Source organism: Triturus cristatus, chromosome 2_2 (genome assembly GCF_964204655.1).
Source record: "Triturus cristatus chromosome 2_2, aTriCri1.1, whole genome shotgun sequence".
Classification (NCBI taxonomy): domain Eukaryota; kingdom Metazoa; phylum Chordata; class Amphibia; order Caudata; family Salamandridae; genus Triturus; species Triturus cristatus.
Window position 1 is genome coordinate 118,009,872 of NC_140582.1, and position 21,228 is coordinate 118,031,099.

The 21,228-nt window shown below is 43.7% G+C and overlaps 1 protein-coding gene across 2 annotated transcripts in view; it reads right to left on the bottom strand.

The window, feature by feature from the left end:
- PCGF3 (polycomb group ring finger 3) overlaps window positions 1-21,228 on the bottom strand; it is a 326,964-nt gene that overhangs the window by 15,726 nt on the left and 290,010 nt on the right. For both annotated transcript variants that reach the window (XM_085641122.1, XM_085641123.1), the window contains 2 exons: window positions 4,224-4,279; window positions 888-998 (listed from right to left, as the gene is read on the bottom strand). In XM_085641122.1, coding sequence (XP_085497248.1) covers window positions 888-998; window positions 4,224-4,279 — 167 coding nt within the window. The remainder of the gene's footprint in view (window positions 1-887; window positions 999-4,223; window positions 4,280-21,228) is intronic.

A 21,228-nucleotide genomic window follows, 5' to 3' on the forward strand; every position in this document is an offset into this window, starting at 1 on the left:
ATTTCCTAAATTAGGGCAGGATTGAGCAGCTCGATGGATACGGGGGTGTTGCTCCAGATCGTGGGAGAATAGGTGAAGGCATTTAACTTTATTTTGTGCACTTTTTAAAACTCCAATCTGTCTTTAACTTCTAGTTCCCGATTCAAGCAATTCAGGATCTAAGTGTTAAATAAGACTTACCAGCTGTCACATTTCCTCACTTCAGCTATTCTCATCAGTACTCCCCCCACCCTCCTTCCCCCCCCCCCCACAAACTATTATCACTCCTGCGAAGTCACCTTTGACCTTGTTACGTACAATTATACCTCAGGGTTTCTTGTCCCTAAACATCCCTGAGACCCATTTATCTGGTTGGATGTGGATGCGACTTGTTCATCGCATCCAATTGTGAATCATGAAAGTTACCCTAGTAGAAATACAAATTAAACTGCAACACCGACCCGCCACCAACCGCCACCAACCACCACCAACAGTGAACGCGAGAAGCATCGCCAGAGCGTAATCTTTCAAAGACCCCAAAACGCGGATTAGTGCACCTTTTAACTTTGATCAAACACAAACTAGTCTCGAAAAGTTTTCTTTCTCAAACTCCGAAAGAAAGACATGAATCGGCACCGGTGAGGCAGGCGGCCTAACAGGCAGCGACCCTGAGCTGGAAAACCTTGAACGTATAGTAATGTACATTTTAGACGCTTCAGCTGGTTAGCTAATATCTCATCGGTTTCCCAATATTATATTTGCTTTCGGGAGCACTCCATCATATCTGACATGTGTTGATGCCCAGGACACTCGGTTACTGTGCACACAAATTATACCACAGTGCAAGGTTTGTCTGTGCAGCATTAGCTCTGTCACCAACCAAGTAAGAATGTGCAGAGGAAACTTACCATTTCGATGCGTCTCTATGTGCAGTTTTGCTGTGCATGCCTCCCCTTTGATGTCTCCGGGCACTTCCATGCCAAGCTTCTGGTAGAACTCTCTCTGCTTCCGCATTTCGGCTGCAGAAAAACAATGGCATTCAAAATCGACGTAAAAGTGATGGTTTACATGCACTTAGACTTCTATATTCCGAATTTCAAACAACAACTAAACATTCATCTTTAAGAGAACTTTCTGAGCCAGACTCACAAGCTAAAAGACCATATTCCACGGTCAATTCCACGTTTTCATTTAAGTGACTGGGGTTTATGATATTTTACTATGCCAACGAGCACTTTCAACAGTGGAAAGTCGTAAACTTGTGTCTCTGGAGGGACATGGGGCAATTAAGGGTTGGAATGCCCTGCAAAAGTAGCTGAACACCCAGAAACTACGTTTGTGAGTATTCACACCGGTTTTGAAAGAATTTCCCCACCATGGAAACGCACAAGTTTACCGATCCTAAAAGTCAGGAATACGTGCCTTCCCAGAGAGAAGGGGAAGGAATCGCCTCCATATTGTAGGAGTGTGTAGGGCTGGGTTTTCACAATCCGGAAAATTATATTCAAGGTGCAGTTAAAAATGTTAACGTGCAAATGTTCCATTTCGCATGAGTTTGCCAAACCACACAAGCACATTTCTGAGCAAACCCGGCCGATGCACTTTTGAGGTATTCTGGGCCAGTGTTACGTATTGCCTTAAAAGTGTGGGTGAGGAATTTGAATTGTGCTCGTTTGTGAATGGGAACCGGTGGACCTCCTTCAAGTGTGGTGTGAGTGCGGTGTGGGAGGCTGAGAGTGATTCTGGCTGCAGAGTTCAGAATGGTCGGCAGCCTGCTGGTGAGCTTATTTGATCCTGGGAAGAGGGTGTTCCCATAGCCCAGCTTGCTTGTGACCATTGAGTACGTGATGGATTTCCAGGTGCTGTTTGGGATCAATTTGAAAATCTTCCTCAGCATCTTCAGGGAATGGAAGCCTGAGGAGGTGACAGGACTGAGGTGAGCAGTCACGTTATGTTTGCTGTCGATGATGATCCCGAGATTCTTGGCATGGGTGGTGGGTGGGGGGTGAGTGTCTGCCCTAGCTCTGTTTGCCACCAGGTGGAGTCTTAAAGTGATGTGCTCTTTCTGAAGATCATGATTTCAGTCTTGTCGTTGTTCAGCTTTAGACAGTTGGTCTTCATTCACTTGGTGAATCCAGTCATGCAGGCATTGAACCTGATCTGGGTACTGGGTGTCTTGTTCGTGAAGGAGAGAACGAGTTGCGTACTATCGCTGTAGTATAGGACGTTGATATTGGGAGAGAGTTTAATGCGGACTAGAGCGATCATGTACATGATGAAGAGAGCCAGGCTCAGGGAGGAATTATGCAGAACTCTGTACATGTTATCGCAGGAGTCCGAGGTGTCATTGCAGTCAGGAAGGAGCAGACACATCAGAGTGCTTGTCCTTGGATTCCGATGTCGTGTAGATGTTGGATAAGGATTGTGGGGGAAGACCGTGTCACATGCTGCAAAGAGGTGCAGGAGGATAAGGGTTGCCGTATTTCCTCTGTCTAGAGCCATGCAGATGTCATCTGTGTCAGCAATGAAGACAGTTTCCGTGCTGAGGTTGGGCCTGAAACAGATGGGCCTCCCTGATTGGATGGACTTCATGGTGGTGGCAGTTTCTTCTGGGGTGATGACGGGTCATGTAGTTAGCACTGTTTCTTTGGAGAAGACTGGAAAGGCATTTGGGGAGGACTGTCGGGTCAGATTGTGGGCTGAAGTTGCTTTAAAAGCCTGTGATTTTGTTGCTGAAGAACTGAGACAGACTGTTGCAGAAGTTTTGAGGTGATCGAGCTGGAAGCAGCTGAAGGGGAGGTGAACTGTTCCACAATGATGAATATTTCTTTGCTTCTGTGGGTTCAGGCATCAATGCAGTCCACCAGATCAGTGCATTTGGTAGTCCCGATTATTTGGCGGTAGCCTCTTAGGGTGGATTTGAACGTGCTCCTGTCTGCATTGTCCTGGCTCATTCTCCATTTGCACTCCAGCTGTTTGCAGTGGTGTTCATCAGTCCAAGTTCCTCTATGTACCTACTAGCCTGGGCTTGTATCTTGTTGCATTGCTGTGTTTGAGGGGGGCCAAGGAGGAGATTAGAGTTGTTGAAAATCTTGATGGCTTTAGGGAGACTGTTGCTGTGTTTGGGCCAGTGGGTATTGTGGCTGGCCTGGAGGTTGGACCGTGACAGGGATGCTGAACTTGACTAGTGCATGGTCTGTCCAGGGGAATGGACTGGGATTTTCCAATTGAATGTTGCCAGTGTTGGTGAAAATAGGGTACAGGAGGTGTCTGGTGACGTGGGCAGGTCCCTTTTTTCATTGGGTGAGGCCCAGGCTTCTAAGGTCTTCAATGAGTGTGCTTGTGTTTGGGTCAGCATGGTCTTCCAGGTGGAAATTCAGGGCTCCGAGTAGGATGTAATAGCTAGCACCAAGGGCGAGTGGTGCGACAAAGTCCGTGATGGGGTTGGGTAAGTTGGTGACATGAGGTCAAGAAACAGATAAAATGGTCAGTAGCCAAACCTAAAAATACAGGCTGGACGCTATCTCTGGCAGAACGGATGCAAGGTCTTTTCTGTAGTGATGGCATTGTGTCTCAAAGGAAGACAATTCCAGGGCCCCTCAAAAAATCTCGGATCCGTTTTTGGGACAGAGAAGACACCATCCAAACAGGATTATGCATGGAATATTAAATAGAAAAACACATTTAAATGAAGAACCCAAGAGATAGGAATTCCCCTGTTAATATTTCTCAACTAAGTGGATCAACAGTTCAAGCAAGGAAAGATTTTTGCATACTGCAAAGGTTTATAGGCCTCAAGTGCGAAAATTAAGAGCCACTCCGAGGTAATATTCACCTACAGGAAGCTGAAAACGTCACAACTTTCTCCTACTGACCTAGTTACTAGTACTGACCTTAACGCATACCTTCAATAAAAAAACTTTATTCGAGAATGTAACTTCGATAGAAGATAATACATTACGTTTTGCAAAACACCTAGCTCATGGAATGCAATGCACCAAAAGTTCCCACTGTCTCTGACAAAAATCAACAAAAAACATTAGCGCAGAATTTTCAAATTCTCCATGAACCTCCCCGAGTGGACCAGAGATTATAGAGTTTTAAGAGGGGGCTCATATTCATATACCATTGTTAAATTCCACTCTCCCAAACTCAGAATGGCCATCCCTCTACCAAAAATCAAGCAAACCCTGGTATGTACTATTTTTGTTTGGATAGCTTGAGTGACACCAATCAAGACTTACCTTCCTGTAGGCCTGGTACAAGTTTGTAAACAATATCTTGCATTGTTCGGTCATGACTGTCAAAGGAAAAAAAAGATAAACTTAATACTTATGAAAATATATTGTCAGTACCTTTTAGTGAATGGGTCAATTACATTACATTTTGCAAAATTAGTTGCAGCCATAAAAGTGCTTAAAACTGATTTTGGTGCTCCAGCAATGCATATGCATTCTTATTGATACAAGTCTCTTAATTAGCACATGAAACGGTGCAGAGACAGTTAAAAAGCAAGTACTTATAACCAAAGCCAGTTATTGGGTCTTACATGACAATACTGAAGCCATGGCATAGGGAAATGCAACGCTGCTAAAGCAGGGACTAAGAGCCACGAATCTGCTACACAGTGAAGCGACAATGGAATACAATGATGACGAAGTATTTTATGATTTCTAACGAACAGCTTTGCTAATATGGTTTTGTCCAACTTCTGGTCTTTCGCTTTATGATGATAGATTGCTGAGCTACAAGGATTCAGATTCACCAAAGGCTTGGCGCCGCGTTAAGTTTGAGGTAAATTTCAATGTTTTGATTTCCAACAAATCGTGGACACAAACCTGTTAGTATACAAATGTGAGGCAATCCTTGCAGAGAAAATGTCCAAGAGTGGTATCCCTGGAGAGCAGACTCCCTGTCCCTGGAAGTCTTCTAAGCCTTGAATAGAATGCTAAGCAAGCCAGGCAGGCAATACTTCTTCCCTAAGGTTCTAACACATGTGGCCCACAGCTGGAACTTTGATGGAGAATCTCGGTTTCTAGTTGGTGGTAACCCACTTTTTACTTCAGGGCAGGGTACAACCCATGAAAGGTAGGAGTGAAAGGATTATTATCTTTAGTATTGGCCAGAATACAGAATAGCCAACAATGTTTTTTTTGTCGGTTTTTTTTTTTTAATGAACTCAAGTTCCAAGTCAGATAAATATACCTTCTAAAAAATATTCAACTTTTTTATTTCTATCCCCTTCTCTAAATCTGCATATGAAAGCCAGGACAAATTATTAATGAAAAATGTCTGATAAACTTTATCTAAAATTAACATCTCCAAACTAATGTAACTTCTTAAGAATTTTAATCATGATTTGTTCTCCTAGAAAAAATTAATTAGTAAATCTGAAAATGTAATACACCGGTACGTATGCACAGGGATGGCTTGCTCGGTCCTAATAGAATACAGCGCCTCACCCAAAACACATAAAATGCGTTGGCTTTCACTTACTGTTTCATACAGCATACGAGCATAGCAAGCAACTATTTCCCAAAGATATGGTCCTAAATAGATAAATATCAGAATTATGCTAACTCGAGCTACTCCCACTAGGGTTCAATTTCTGGCATTAACCCAAAGCTATATTATCTGAACCTAGCACCATGCATACCCATGCACATCATTAAATTTGGCAGACTATATTGATATTGCTTTCATTGTATAAAATATCACAGACATTAATCATTAGTTTCATTTTATATTAACAGTAGTTTTACAATATCGCACAATATGAGATAGCTAGAGTGCCAATAAAGCACAAGCCTTTGAAATGCAATAGGTCTCGCATTTACGAGAGTTTCAGCTATTGGCATTGTGAAGGACAATGCCATTTATGTATGTGTTTTAAAAACAGATAAAAGGCATTATTCATGATTCCAATAGCTTAAACTCTCGCAAATGCGAGACCTATTGCATTGTGTTTGGCGTTAACAGAGCGGGTGTCCTGCAAGAACAGGCAGGACAAAGTTATTTCAGAAAATAGTGCTCGGAGGCTGTAATTAAAGCCTACCGAGCAACAACACACGTAACATGGGGTGGGCCTCATGGCAGGTTACAAAATGAGGCAAGGCAGTAGTAAGGAGGGACTACTAAGCCTACTGACCAATGAAAAGCCACAGTTCACAATAGGCAACGATACAAACCAATGAAAAATAAGGGCGGAAAGTGGGCAGGGCTTTAAGTCCATACCTTAATACAGCATGCCATGCAGCGCATGGGCTGCCCAGGCTCGACCTAAAAAACGTACCACCATAAAGACAAAGACCTCAAAACTGTTACAGTAAGAATCTCAAATATTTACTTGTGAGGGTGGGGGGGAGGCAAACAAGGACCAGCTCTCGCAAACTAAGTAACCGAAGTTTCTAAGAAGTAAAAAGCTGATTTCAATGAGAAATCCCACTATTACTCCATTTAGCTGTGGCTCAAACGGACAGGCTTCTCTCAGATAAAATGCATTTTAGCAACAGCAAAACAAGAAATGAAACCATAAAATTCCCAAACCAATTTAGTAAAACAAAGAGAAATTTTTATAGGGTCTCACGAGTTACAAGTTTAAGAATCTACAAAAAGAGTCCATTGAAGATAATGGTAGTCTGTCCGCATTGTGAAAAAGTAACCAATGGATGCTTCCCTTGCACCAAAAAAGAAATAGGCAACAGAAAACTGTTTTGCCTTACCCAGGCTGGGAGAGGAATGGCAGGGTCACTGGTTTGCATGCTGGTACACTGAAATATCCCTTTCCCCCCCACTTGCTCTTCTGAGCAAACTTTCCAATGATTGTAGACAGACTACCCTAAACCTCTGCTTCAGAGTCTGTTCCAAAACGAAAGCCTCAACTTTATCCAAAGCTGCACAAGTGCCTCATGGATGCTTCCACAGCTTCCACGTTTATAGGAGTTTTTCTGGGGGATCCAAGTAATGGTGGTGGGGAGACAGACCCCTCTAACCCTTCTTTTGCTTATTTTTTTTATTTATTGATTTATTTAAGAACAGCCGAGAGCTATAACCCACTGGACCAAATGATTCCTTTCTTCAAATGCTCTCTAGCCTTGGATTTCTTCAAGGACATCAGAAAGACTGCTGCTCAGATCCTTTGAGAACACCTTCCAGAGTCATGGGTATGAAGAAACCCCGGTTGCATAGCCGAAATCTTCTCCAACGAAGACAACAAGCAGACTCCTACCTCATCCTGGATCTTCCCAGGCCAGCACTGCTCTCTAATGTAGGTGGTGATCCCAATAAATAATCCTAACCCAACAGTGGTTGGTGGAGGGCTACTAAGCTTCAAAAGTAGGCCAAAGACAACTTTGGAGCATTTCCTTTGACTCCTATTCAAAACAATACTAACAAACCCTATTTCTGGGGGCGGCCGCAAGCTGTTCCAGCTCCTGGAGCTATGCTAGCCATGGACGCGCTGATCTATTAAAATGAAGTACTCCCCTCTCACAATCGGTAAGACAAATTTAAACTGGACTCAGTCCTGGCCATCTATCTAAAGGTGTGGCACTAGCCTGGCTGGAAACAGGTCACCACGAAGGGCATGCCTACACTATATCTATTGTGCTCTCATTAACAGGTAACTTCCACAGTTCTGTTTCTGCTTTTGCATGGCCCTTTTGGTGACTTTTCCGCTACTTTTCCTGCCCTCTTCCTCCCTTGAAATTCCTCCGATACGAGTTGACTTATGTTCCAAGATTCTTCCAGTAGGGCATCTGCAATAAATGTCCCTCTGTTATCTAGGATGGTCCTAATGGCTACTGCGGATACCTAACCTATGAGCTCTGGACTTGGGAGATCGAATTACTAAAAGAACACAGCAGGCCAACTTTATGGGGCTGTGATAGCGGAAGTAGAAATTAATTATTTTTCTGGACATCACCTTTGTGATTTTCATCTCATAAATCTAAGTTGGCCAATGAATTAAATTTGTAATAACTAACTGAATGCCACGACAACGGATATTATAGGGTAATACGACTTTTATACTTGGAACAAGTTTTGCAAATGTTACTTCAGCCTGTGAAGTCAGAAAGCACCTTTGAATTCTGTACCAGCCTCATATTTGGCATGCATTACTTCTACACATTATGCAACTATGCCAGATAGCTTCAAGGCACACGGCACAGGCAAGTTAATGTTTAGAAGCAAACTTTTAAACATCACAGAAAAATGTATTCTGAAATGTTACACCTAATATTTTTGGCACTAGCACTACACTCTAGGCAACTGTACCCCGACCTAACATAAAGTCAGATACGCCAAATGGGGTGATGCAAGTATTCTCCATATTTAAGGGTCAGAGCGCATGGCCTGTGAGTTGTTCAGCAGCCAGAGTCGGAAACCGCCATCAATCTAAGACTATAAAAATAAAGAGGTGGGAAGACCACATGCTAATGTAGATCCTCACACCTGCACATTTTTTTTTTAGAGAACTTTAAAAACAGTCTCTCACCTCCATGCATCTATTTTATAGATGTACTTTAAAGGGAGACATCAGTTCTTCTCTGCCATTTTACAATCAATTCAATTCATAAAGCTTTATTTCGACATATATCATAAAAGCACAAAATGATACAACAAACATGACAAGACTATATAGAAATATTACAATACACACTAGCACAATTAAAAAAAATATTAAATTCTATAAAGCTCCACTATGAATTAAAAAAATCATAAAAACATATAAAACATTTGTATGTGAATTTCACTAGTTAAAAAAAAAAAAAGAACATCACATATCAGTGCATGGGTGTGGTAACAATTGTTTGAATTTAGACAGTAGCAATAGAATTTAAAGTGCGTGTGTGGTTGGCCCAAAACCAACTTAAAAATTTAGCGACAGCAATAGCTATATGAGGACTGCAATCGGAGCCTAGAACTCTTAAAGCGGAGATGCAACTCCGTGTACCAAAGAACAAACAAATTGGTCTCAGCCATTTGCGTCGCGGTAACGCATATAGTGGACAGATAAAAAATACATGTGGAATGGTTTCATCCTCTATCAAGCAATTATGACACTTGCCACTAGTACTAGAAGCCCATTTACGTGTAAAAAATTTAATAGGAAGAGAACCAATCCTAAATTGGAAGAACAGTTTCCTATCAAATGGCTTCTCGATAAGATCCCAATACTTCTCACACACAGGCCAGGATTTGAAATCCAAAAACCGGCCTGATAAACTAGTGGCAGAAATAGATTGAAAAGATGTTGAGAAAAACAATTCCCAATATTTTAGCTTTAGAACCATCTTAGTTGGAAAAACTGAGGTCTCCGGGTTGTCCCAGGGGTGCACCAAATCAAGCTTAGTAAGTATGGTTCTAATTTCTTTGAGCCATCCTGTTTTGTGAAAGCAATCTAAAGAAATCACATCTTTAAGGCCCTGAGCAAAATGTGAAAGCTCCGGCGTAGACCATAAACGCCTCCAGTATAAAAGCGGGTGTAGCTTTGCCATATCCTCTATGTTTTTCCTGCCCAAATCTAGGCGGAGAGGAACCATCGGAGTACTTTGGGGGACCCCTGTGAGGCAACGTAAAAATGTGTTCTCTGCCAGGACTATACATCTTAAGTCATTGAATCCCCACAGTTCTGCTCCATTTAGAGCTGAGCTCACCGCCTTAATGTTATGAATTTCAAGGGCCGGGGTGACAGGTTTTGTAAGAGACATTTTATGCTTCTTTGTCAAGGCACCTATATGCTGGTGAAATTTTAAAATTGTGAGGTTCAAATGACTTTTCCAGCCCATGTCCTTTTGTAGTGTTATGCCTAAGTACGTAAAAGCATCCACCTGCTCAAGGGGCACATTATTGAATAAAATCCTTCCCTTGAAAGACTTGTGCTGGTTGATTGACAAGAACTTCGTTTTAGAGGTGTTCATTTCGAGCCCTCTTTCTATACAGAAGTCACTAAAGGCATTCACAGCCCTCTGTAGACCACTCGGGGTCCTGGTGACGATCAGTGTATCGTCCGCGAACATGAGGACCAGGACACGAGTTCCCGCCAGGATGGGGGCGTCAGATGGTATCAGGGAGAGGTATTCAACCGTCCCGTTGATATACAAAGAAAACCGGATGGGAGCCAGCACACAGCCCTGCCGTACACCACGCTCGACAGGGAAGGAGTCGGTAACATCCCCCTGTGACCCCCATCTGATCCTTGCAAAGTTGTCCTCATGTAGGCGCACAAGTAGGGTTAACAATTCCAGCTCCATCCCCATTTCCCCCAACACCCCCCACAGTTTTCCCCTGTGGACTAAGTTGAAAGCCGACTTGAGGTCTACGAAGACGACATATAATGACCCCTTGCCCAAGACCACGGTTCTCCAGTAGATGGTAATAAACCGGAAAACCTGGTCAATGGTGCTAGTGCAGGAACGGAACCCAGCCTGAAACGGGGACAACATTTTTGCTTCTTCAGCCCACACTTGTACTTTGTTTAGCACCAATCGGCCCACTACTTTCTTATAGAGTCAATAAGACTGATGGGCCTGTAGTTGCTAGGAAGAGATTTATCTCCTTTCTCAAAAACGGGGATAATTTCGGCTCCCTTCCAGGATGGTGGAACTGGGGACCCGTTGGCCAAAGCGTTAGCTAGAAAGGCTATATACTGGCACCAAGTTGGTCTATCGCTTAAAAAGACATCAGCAGGAATACCATCCATGCCGGGGGCCTTCCCATCCAACACACAATCAAGTGCTATGTCTACGTCCTTTGGGGAAAACACCATACCTTGATAACATTTAGAAGGATTCATAAATGAGACATGATCTATGGGGCCTCTAGCATACTGGGGTATAAAGAAGTCAAGCCACTGCGTTTGCGCTACATTATTTTGGGGCGGTTCCGGACACCCTCCCCGATCCCAATTAACAATATTCCAAAATAATTTAGAGTCTTTGGCTACACAGCACTTCTGAGTTCCTGCCACTTTTCATAGTCCCATTCTCTCTTTGCCACCCTTTGCACTCGCCTGTAATTGTCTCTAGCATCTCTCACTCCAAAGTGATCTTTAGATTTAAGCACTTCAATCAATTTCTGGCGGGCCAGCCTACAGTTGGCGTTAAACCATCCGGCCTTATTAAATTTTGACGCCTTCTTACCATTCCTGGAAGCTTGAAAAAAATAAGTTTTTAGCTTGGCAAAGAGGGATAAATGGGAATCTATTATAATTTGCGGGAATTCGGCACTAGTAGCTCTAGACTCAATAAAAGCTGTTTGCTTCATGACCTCTGCTTTAAGGGCTGCCAGCTTCAAAGGATAATCCCTAATCTTATTCCATTTTATATGGTGCTTATCATTAGAGATAACCAAATCGGGAGATGTTAGGGCCTCTGTTGGGTTCACAGCCCTCTCTTCATTTCTTGTCAAGAAATCTAAACAGAGGGGGTTATGATCGCTTTCCAGACGCCACACTACCTTCATATCCTCTAGGCGCCACCAAAGCCTTACGTCTACCAATAGATAGTCGATCCGGCTTCTATGGCGTCCATTATCAAAGGTGTTAGCCCCAAGGGGGTCCGATCTAGTACGGCCATTTGCAGCTCTAAGCCCTCTTTCGAGGCATAGTGCTTTAAGTTGAATAGCAGCATCAGTCCATCTTTTCACGAGTGGAAGCTCTAGTGCTTGGATACCCCATTTGATATCCTGGGCTGAGGTAATCTCCTGCTCCTCAATTCCCAAGGGTTCAAAGGTGGTATTAAAATCTCCTCCCACAATAGGTGCTATGCAACCAGGAAGGGTGTCCAACTGCAGATCCAAAGCGGTTATTACCTCAGACCTTAGCCCACCCCTACAACCCCTAGCATAAACATTAAATAAGGCTAGGGTACACCCATGAGGCCAAATGAGTTTAATTGCTAGGATGTCACTTCCGATAGAATGTATAGGGACAACTCTACAGCACAAACTTTGGCGAACCCATATCACCAGGCCACCAGCGGGGCGCCCTTGGAGTTTTTTAGAGGCAGGGATATAGAAATTAAGGTACCCCATCCGGAATACTGGTTCAACGGCCCATGTTTCTTGTACTAGACAAATATCATGTTTGTCAATAAAATTACCCCAATCCTCTAATAGAAGTTTTTGGCCGATACCTGCGATATTCCATGATAATATAAACATATTACCTCCTCTTCTAGGATTTGATGGAGGGGCATTTTGGTTTCCATACAAGGTTGGACTTATGGGCTCACAAACTGGGTTACTTCCAGAGGATGCTAACAGTAGGGAATTCCTAGCATCAGATATTAGAGTACATAGAGCTCCACTGTTTCCATCATTTATTGCCCGATCAAAGGGCTGTAGAATACATGCAGAGGGAGCTGGCACTAAACTTATGGCTTCCACCCAGAGTCAATCGCACTCCTCCAGGTCTGTCAAAGCAGAATATCTATTGTCTAAACTAAGATCAGTTGAATAACTTCGAAGTACCCTCCTAAACAACAAGCCATTCTGGACCCTAGATATATTAGAACTTATATTTCTCCGAATAACACTCGGTTGGAAAAAATCCAACGTTAAAGGAATAATACCAGGGACCCTTTTCTCGGGTGGAAGCAGGTTAGCAAGTGCATTAGGTAATACATCCTTCCTGGAAAAATTAATGACAATACAATCCCCCCCAAGCTTTTTCGCATTTGTGCCCACCCATGGTACTCGTCTAGCCATAATAATCTCTTTAGCCAGTTGATAGCCACCCCTTTCGTTAATGTCCATGTTGTTAGTTAACCAGAATAATGCTTTGTCCATCAGGGTGGTAGATGATTCCATTTGGTCGGGTCTCAAAGGTGGCACGTTGGCGAGAACAAGGACCAGCGGAAAAGCTTCCCTAACTAACGTAAACCCCTTGACGCAACCAGTTTCACAAAGACTCCTAGAAGTTGGATTTGAAGCGCTGGAAGGCTGCCCTAGTTTGGGGGCAGGTGGATTTAGGGGGTTATGAACCCATGAAGGACAATTAGGTTTTAGGGCATTGTTGGGGCAACCTGCTCCAGATGATATAGAAGGAGCGTCAACATTCGAGGAAAATTCAATTGGCGTTGTAGTCTCAGGAGGTTCAGGCTGTTCAGTAGCGTAAGGGGGTGCCATGTTTAGCAGGGGGGGATGTACACTCAAGGGAATATATCTAAGTTTTTGTTCTAGAGCAGTAACCATCTCCTCAATAGAGTCCAATCTACAAATTAGGGGGGCCAGGATGGTATCAATCTTCTCCTTGATGTTAACCCAAAGTTTTTTGGAGAGGGACTCAGGACTTAGCTGAGGGGCCGACCCAGCTTTAGAAGCCTTTCCCGGTTGTTGATTCTTAACTTTCGAACCTGGTACCAGACCCGCCGTCCTTGTACGCCTAACTTGAGTGGGGGCGGGGGAGGAGGGGACAATAATCGGCGAATCATCAAAGTGTACTGACCCAGTTCTAGACTCTTCCTTCCCAACGGAAGCGATGGAAAGAGATGTGATTGGCACAGGCAGGTCTGCCAGGTCTTTAGGTATCCCCAGCGTTGGTGATGGAGAAGATAACAGTTGAGCATCAGGAGGCTCATCAGAAGTGTGGATTAGAGCTGATGTTACATTCATTACCTCCATAGACAGACGCCTTTCTGTTCTTTCTATCTCAGCAGTCAACACGGTTGCAGCTCTAACTAGATACGAGTCCAGAGTGGCCCCTGCCGCCCCATTTAGCTTAGCTCCAGTGACCCTCTTTTTACCAATCATCTATTTTCGACCCCGCGGCCACCACACCTTACCGTCGAGAAGATCACAGAGGGGTGGCCCAGCACAGCCTCTTCCGGCCCCTGACGGCCTAGGACGGGCCCGCCCTTGGCCCGGGCTTTGCCCTGGCGCTGCCCGCACGCGTCCCGCGCTGCGGGCACCAGGAATCCTTTTGAGTGTCCCAGGCGCTGCCAGACGCCGTCACCGGCGAGCGCCCGGGGCTTGGGATGCTGGGGGTTGTAGTTGCGATGGCCGTTCCCCTCATGGCGGCGATGGTACTGCGCTTTGGTTTTAAGTCCCCCAGCGATGGCCGTTCCCCTCACGGCAGGTAAGGATTTTAAATGTTGTGTCTCCCGCCCTCAGGAAGCGCGTCCCGCGCTGCGGGGCACCAGGAATACTTTTGAGTGTCCCAGGCTCTGCCAGACGCCGTCATCGGTGAGCACCCGGGGCTTGGGATGCTGGGGGTTGTAGTTGCGATGGCCGTTCCCCTCACTGCGGCGATGGTACCGCGCTTTGGTTTTATGTCCCCCAACGATGGCCGTTCCCCTCACGGCAGGTAAGGATTTTAAATTTTGTGTCTCCCGCTCTCAGGAAGCGCGTCCCCACAATTATGCAAGGAAAACGATTGAACATCAATAAATAAATCCCATGAGCCTGTTATTATCTACTGGCCACAAACCATGCCCTCATCCTCTCAAACAAAAACACTTCCCTCTTTGAGTATCACTATTCACAGGATTTACAACGTTATCTGTGAAAAAGCCCTATCTCATGGCCTCGGTTTGTGAGGTTATAAAGAAAACAGACCTTATGTTTTTATACACTACATCCATAGATGCTTAGATGTTGTACATTTGTTTTATTAAATTTGAATTAAGAATGTGTATTTATCTTTTACCATGACCCCATTCCTATGTAAAGCACCATAAAACACCCTCATACGCAAGTGTTAGATAAAACTGCTGTGAAACAAGCGCAGTACCGACATCCACTACCACAAGTGAGTCCAAGATCTCAAGAGAAACAGGAGTATAAGACAAAACAAGAAACTACTTCAGACTGTGTGATGCGGTAACTGCAGAGTAACAGCAGGGGCGTATAGGGGAAAAAAACCACATCAGACGTTTCACTGCTCACGCTTGCCTCTGCGCATCACCCGTCCAAGGTTCCACAGGGATGTTAAGGCAACAGCTCCATCCACGAGTAGCACTACTCAAGGAGTTAAATCGGACTTTTGGAAAAAAAACTCCTGTTCCAAAGTCTTGGTACTGAATGGTTTCACAAGTGTTAAATAAGGATGCAGTTTTCACAGTTACCAAAAACCATGAGATACAGAACCCTGCCAAAAGATACCACTTTCAACATGTTTGTTGGCAGTTATCTGCAGAAGTGTGGTTCTTACCTCTGCCAGGCTCATTACAGGCACAGAGACTGCTTTGTTGCAGAAACTGTAAGGATCCTGGATGATGACTAAAAACAACACCCTCTCCACACCCTATGCCATATTAGAACATTGGAATATTGACCGCTCTATTGAAGACAATGGAGTGCTCCAGGCTTCTAATGGCTGGTAGAAGCCTGGAGAGCAACATGTTTTTCCATTTCACAGCTGTTGCTGTGAACAAAAGCCTCTCGGGAGCCCGAGGGGATTTAAACCCCCCTCAGGCTCCTTGAGGCCTTTGTTTTACAAATTAGAACATTCTGCCATTTAGGGGAGAATGTTCTAATAACCTTAGAGCTCTCAGTAGCAGGCTCTACCTGCCAATAAAGGCCCACTACCTTGTTAAAGGCCCTCACCTTCGGCACTGACCTTTAACGCTAAAGCGGGCCTGTAGTGGCTGGTAGAAGGCTATAGTAACAGCTCCCCAGCCTCTGGCTGGTGAAGAACTTAAATAGGTAATAAAAAAAGTTCCAGAGTTCTTCCTTCAGTATCTGAGTACTAGCTGGCAGTCACTGTTAGAAAGCAAAGAAAAGAAGCATAGGATAGTCTTATAACCAGAATTGTGGGCCACGCTTGTCAGACCCGCTTTTGTTTACTTCAATGAAAGGTGCAATTTAATCAATCGTTGCAAACTGCTTCAGAACTACTATGCTATAAACTTATAATTGGGATTTCACAAGTTGTTAGCATTTATAACCGGGATCCATGTTTACCAAGGTTACTTTGACAACACACTGAGGCATAAAAAGACAAGTTAGGTTGTGCTCAATTGAGTTTTGAACACAGCTGCAAACACATCAACACTTGTTAATCTTTAAACCACAAAGCACGCTCTGTTACTGCATGTGCTGACAGGCAGTTTAACTCTCGGCCCAAGGTCATAACGTTAAGGATCAGAAGATAATCTCGAAGGAATGCATTCACGGTTCAGAAGCACAACACAAGGAGTTCCTCCTCCATTTGAGTAGACAAGTGTCTCCTGACACGTCTTGTTCACTTCTACCAAGCCAGTGAGTCGATTTCCTTTTAAAATCATCTATTATAAAAATGATCCCCAGCACGCTTTTACCCTGGGTGGGGTGGGGGGGGGGGGGGGGGGGCTGGACGTTCAGCCTGCCTCCCAAAAGTTTTCAACTCTTTACTTTTATTTTCAAGGCAGATCATAGCTCGACTTTTCATTATTAATTCAAATTTGCTTCTTTACTTCCTACTTCTAGCAGATTAAGTATTTTCACTGCATAAGGAATTAAAATCAGAAAGTGCTAAGAAGCCATATTTTATGTCAACAGGATTATGCTTTCACCTACAGCACAAGTCTTAAAGTAGCGGCGGGGACTAACCAAGTTAGGCAGTATGCAAGTGACATCATGGCGCATGACATCTCACGCAGCATCACAGGAAGTGGCATCACAGCCCATGACTTCACAGGAATTCACATCATAAGAAATGACAACAGATCTTAAGACCTGACACATAGGTTATAGGTTTAGGAGATCTATCATGAAAACATTTGAGTGCATTACAATATTTAACAAATGAGGTTTTGCGTAAAAGTTGGGACAAACAGGTAACGCAACTAGAACGCAAAATCTTGGCCTCAACTTATACAGTGATATTTTAAAACTCTGCCACAAAGAAATTGGCAACAAGGAGAAAAGTGGCAGTAAATCTGCTCTGGTTAATTGTTGCAGGCACCTTCTGCAGAAATCTGTATGTGTCCAGTAAATCTCAGGGAATAATAAAAAAGGTAAGATAACTCTGGAGGTTAATGCACGTGCTGGAGGGATCTGTGTTTTGTCTAGTCCCAGTTTTGAATCAGAAGAGCACAGAGGGTTAATATGTCTCTATCAAAGCACATCATGTGACAAGCAGATGACAGATTTCTATATTATGTAGATGGCTAAGTGGGTAACTTCTTTAACACCAAGATCCTTTTGTCACTTACAGTTCATTAATTGTAATCCTTCTACTATAGCAGTGAGCTCGGAAGCAGTGAGCTCGGAAGGACATGTGGCTCCTACACCTTGTAACCCTCAATGTCTAATGTAACACACCCTGTACATTAATATGATTTATTGTAACTATATAATGTGTACGTGTGAGGTAAAAAGCTCCGACATCCTGGATTAGGATGAGCAGCGCCACAAAAGAAATTAAACAGTGTTATTCATATTGGTATTTGTGTGACTACTGGAACAGACCAACACATCTGACATTCTTCCTGTGCATGCATATGTCTTATATACAGGGTCTGAACAAAGTCAGAAGCATACCTCTCATAAGTACAAGTGAAGTAATAACTAGCTGTGAGCCTTTATTTCCCCTCCACTGTATCTGCATCTATGCGTGAGGGCCCAGATATCTCCCAGCGAGGACACTCAATCAAAAGGAGGCCTGATGGCCTCTTAACGTCAGTCTTTGTTTTGGACTCATCTGGAATTTAAAAAAACACAGGGCCTTTCCCTGCACGTTGCTGCTCGGAAAGGCTTCGCTTGTAACAAGTGCTAGGCGACACTCTCCAGTGCGGACCTGCTTTGTCCGCAGTGTTTGAACATGATTGCATTTTGTTTTTTATCAGCCACTTTCTCTTAGATTACTGGAAGGTCTCTGGGAGGGGCAGAGGTGGGCTAATCAACAAATTAACAAGAAGAGCCCAGCCAGAGCTGAGCCAGGGAGATCTGGCTTGGCCTCAAAGGCCTGTGCACAAGGTGAGCCTTGAAAACACCAACGTTGAAATAAAAGTGTATTTTTAAACATGTGGAAGCATTTCACCGTGGTGCATAAGCTTATATCACAGCATTGAGAGGCGTTTAATAAAAGTGATAGTTAAGTTAGAAACATTTGTGCTCCCACCATGACAACGCCATTAGTGAGCTAGGAAGTAAGATACTTTTCATGTGTACATTAATATCTACCCATTTTCTTTTCATAAATGAAGCAACATTACAGTGTATTAAATCTAACATGAAATGTGATTGAACAGCACAAATCATAAGTGCTAATAAATAAAAAGGAGGCTTGGTGAGATAAAAAAAACGTGCCTAAAATCACACATTTTCATAAAGTAGGGAAGCCCGGATTGATCCCAGAATTTCTGCTTTCACATTGTGCAATCCAGCCTTGAGATGGCTATCTTTCTTCCTCTCCTGTATTACAAGAAAGGTCACCATTTTGCCTTTATTCTTTGCACACGAGATTACAGTTTGGTTGGCAGGCAGATGCAACGTCAAAGTTCAGTTTATTTTGGGCAGGAGGGTGCAAGAGGACCTGAAACTGAACTGAGCCAGAGCAGGTATCCTGGCTCGAGCTCTCAGCAGCTTTCCCGCCTCCAGAAAGAAGGAATCAGACTTTACAGCAGGTAAGGAGCTTTGAGGCAAAGCTGTGCCATCTAGGAGCAGCTGGGTGATGTCTGCTAGGTGGCAATGAGCCAAGAAGGTTAACCATAGTTAAACGTTTGCAAAGATTTTAAGGAAAATAGCTTGCGAAATTCATATGCGATTTAAGCGTTGTACCACGAGACGTACACTTTAATATTAAATGTACCCTTCTGTACCTATAAGGACAAAAGAAATACTCAAAATATGCCAGACATGCTTTAGTATCGTAATTCACCTCTGCATACCAAGAAAATCTCAATCAAATTAAATGTGTGGCCCTGGCAGCGTCCCTTAGCACTCCCAGTAGCCCCGCCCCCAAAACCCATCCCCTGTCCACATCACAATTTGGTGAGTGCCTGCACTTGTTTTTTTCCAATCAAAGCACTGAATATTGTCAAAGAGTAAAACACGGAATGCTGGATATCCAAAAACATTGGCAAGCTTCCCAGAAAGTGTCTCAAGAAAAAGGCCAAAGCAAAACGCACGAGCGAGTGATCTCTTAGGAGCATGAAAATATGGTTTCAAGTATCTTCCGTGTTGTCCCAACAGACTATCAACTGCCACATAAACCACCTGTTAGAATGAATACTTAAGTATTTCAAAGTAAAACATGTGCTTTAACTGTTAAGCGGAGAGCTCTTCGCGTCCCTTAAGTAAGGTACCCAAGCCGTTAACAAGAGGCGGACCATCACTGCCCGAAACAAAATGTCTGTCTCCGTCTCTCTCTTCAGCATCAGTGAAGGACTGGGCCAGCGAGCGTCTGCCCGAGACATCCTCCTTTGGCCTGTTTGACAGTAATAAAGAAGTGCTCATGACAGCCTTCCTTGGCGGGAACTGCTTCCTCCTGCCACCGATTACGCCAGAATCCTGTCCGCATCTGAAAGACACAGTAGCATTTGTCTTCTCAGACGTTTATACGTTAACTCTTCGAGAGCTCGGGACAAGTTTTCTGTCAAGCACAGAAAGAGCAGAGCTTCGGGGAAAAGATTCCATATCATCTGATGCATGTGCTAACTGAAATCCTGATTTAAAAGCAGGTTTCGAGGCTTTTAAGTGTCCCACGTCCATGCATGAGCGCTTCACAGAGCCTGAATAAGAGAGGACATTTGGGTCAGCCCCTTCTGCCATTGGTTGCTATGGGGCAGCCTTTTTCAGCCATTACATTAAAGCTGCGTCACTCAAATTCTTTTCAGATTTTGTTTTGTTTATTAGGTCGAGCCTGGGCAGCGCATGCGCTGCTCTGCGGCATGCTGTATTGGAATATGGAATAGATGCCACACCCATTGCCCTTTGTAAATGCTGGCTTCTGATTAGTTAAAAAAAACTTGTTAGTCCCTCCTTAGTACCTACCGCCTAGGCAAAGAAAACAGGCGCTCAGCCAGCCTCACAGCCCACCTCCCTCACCGGAAGGTGCTTGACCTGACAAGAAGGTCAAAACAAGCATTTGCAATGCAATAGGACTCGCATTTACGCAAGTTTGAGCTATTGGCATTGTAAATGACAATGCCTTTTATTTCTGATTCGGTTTTTGTGAAACCTTCAGGTAAATCAAAAAAGTGCCCACTGACAGGCTTCATATATAAGCAGATTTGAAGTTATGTTAAAAAGAACTGGCGAGAGCGCACTAACACCTGAAGACTTGACATAAAGTGCAAGCAGACCAAGAGAGATCACTGTTTAGAAAAAAGTCAAGAATTGAGAACCGTTCTAAAGAAAAAAAGGCTAAGTATCACTTTCAGATAAACAGGCAGCGTGATTCAAATTTTGTGGGCAGTCGCAGCTTTGGGCCATCTTCTGTAACTGGGCCAACCAGCGGACCAGAGCCAACCTACAGCGGACATCAGAAACATAGGAGAAATCCTACAATAGGAGGAAGGTGGTAGTTTTCCTTGTGTCTGGTGCACCAGCTACCATTCTGAGCACTACTCATTCAAACTCTTCTCCCATCACAAATCAGCTACCACTTATTGACTTTATGGTGCTTGACCCTATACAGCGCTCTGCTGCCTTTTGGCTAAGTTTGCCATACAGAAATATCACAAACACACAAATATTTCTATAGTGAAAAAAACTTTCAAACAAACTAATAGTCAGAATCCTGAAGCGATTGGAGTAATACTGTGTTAGGCAACCATTTATGAGCAAACTGATCAAACAGAGAATCACTTTAATTTCAATATTCTGAGATGAGAAGCCACCACTGGCATGCACAGAACACCTGTCGAGCCAAAACGAGGCTACAGTGGCATAACCCGACCTTACTGTGACTCAAACTATATCACTAATAGCTGCAGAGGAACTTCTTGAAAGGGATCTGGGAAAGGAAGCCTACTAAAGGTCAGAGAACAAATCTTCTCTCTAGTGGAACCAACCTTGACCAAGAGCAGCAAACTTGAACTGATCTCTATTTGACAAAATGTAGAGATCTTACATTCAAAATAGCCTTCAACGTCTCATTCTGTTCAGTAGAAGACGAAATGAAGGAAGTTGTCTACGAAACAATGCATGGCGCCTCTAGGCAACTGGTAAGCGCTTGATGTTAACGTCTGACATGAGCAAATCAGGTTTGAAACCTGGCAAGGCCAACTAAGCCTTTTCTACTTCCAAGATCCACATACTTCTCTGGATCAGTATTATTTTCCATATACAGCTGATTTAGCACTATATAACACCCAAGAT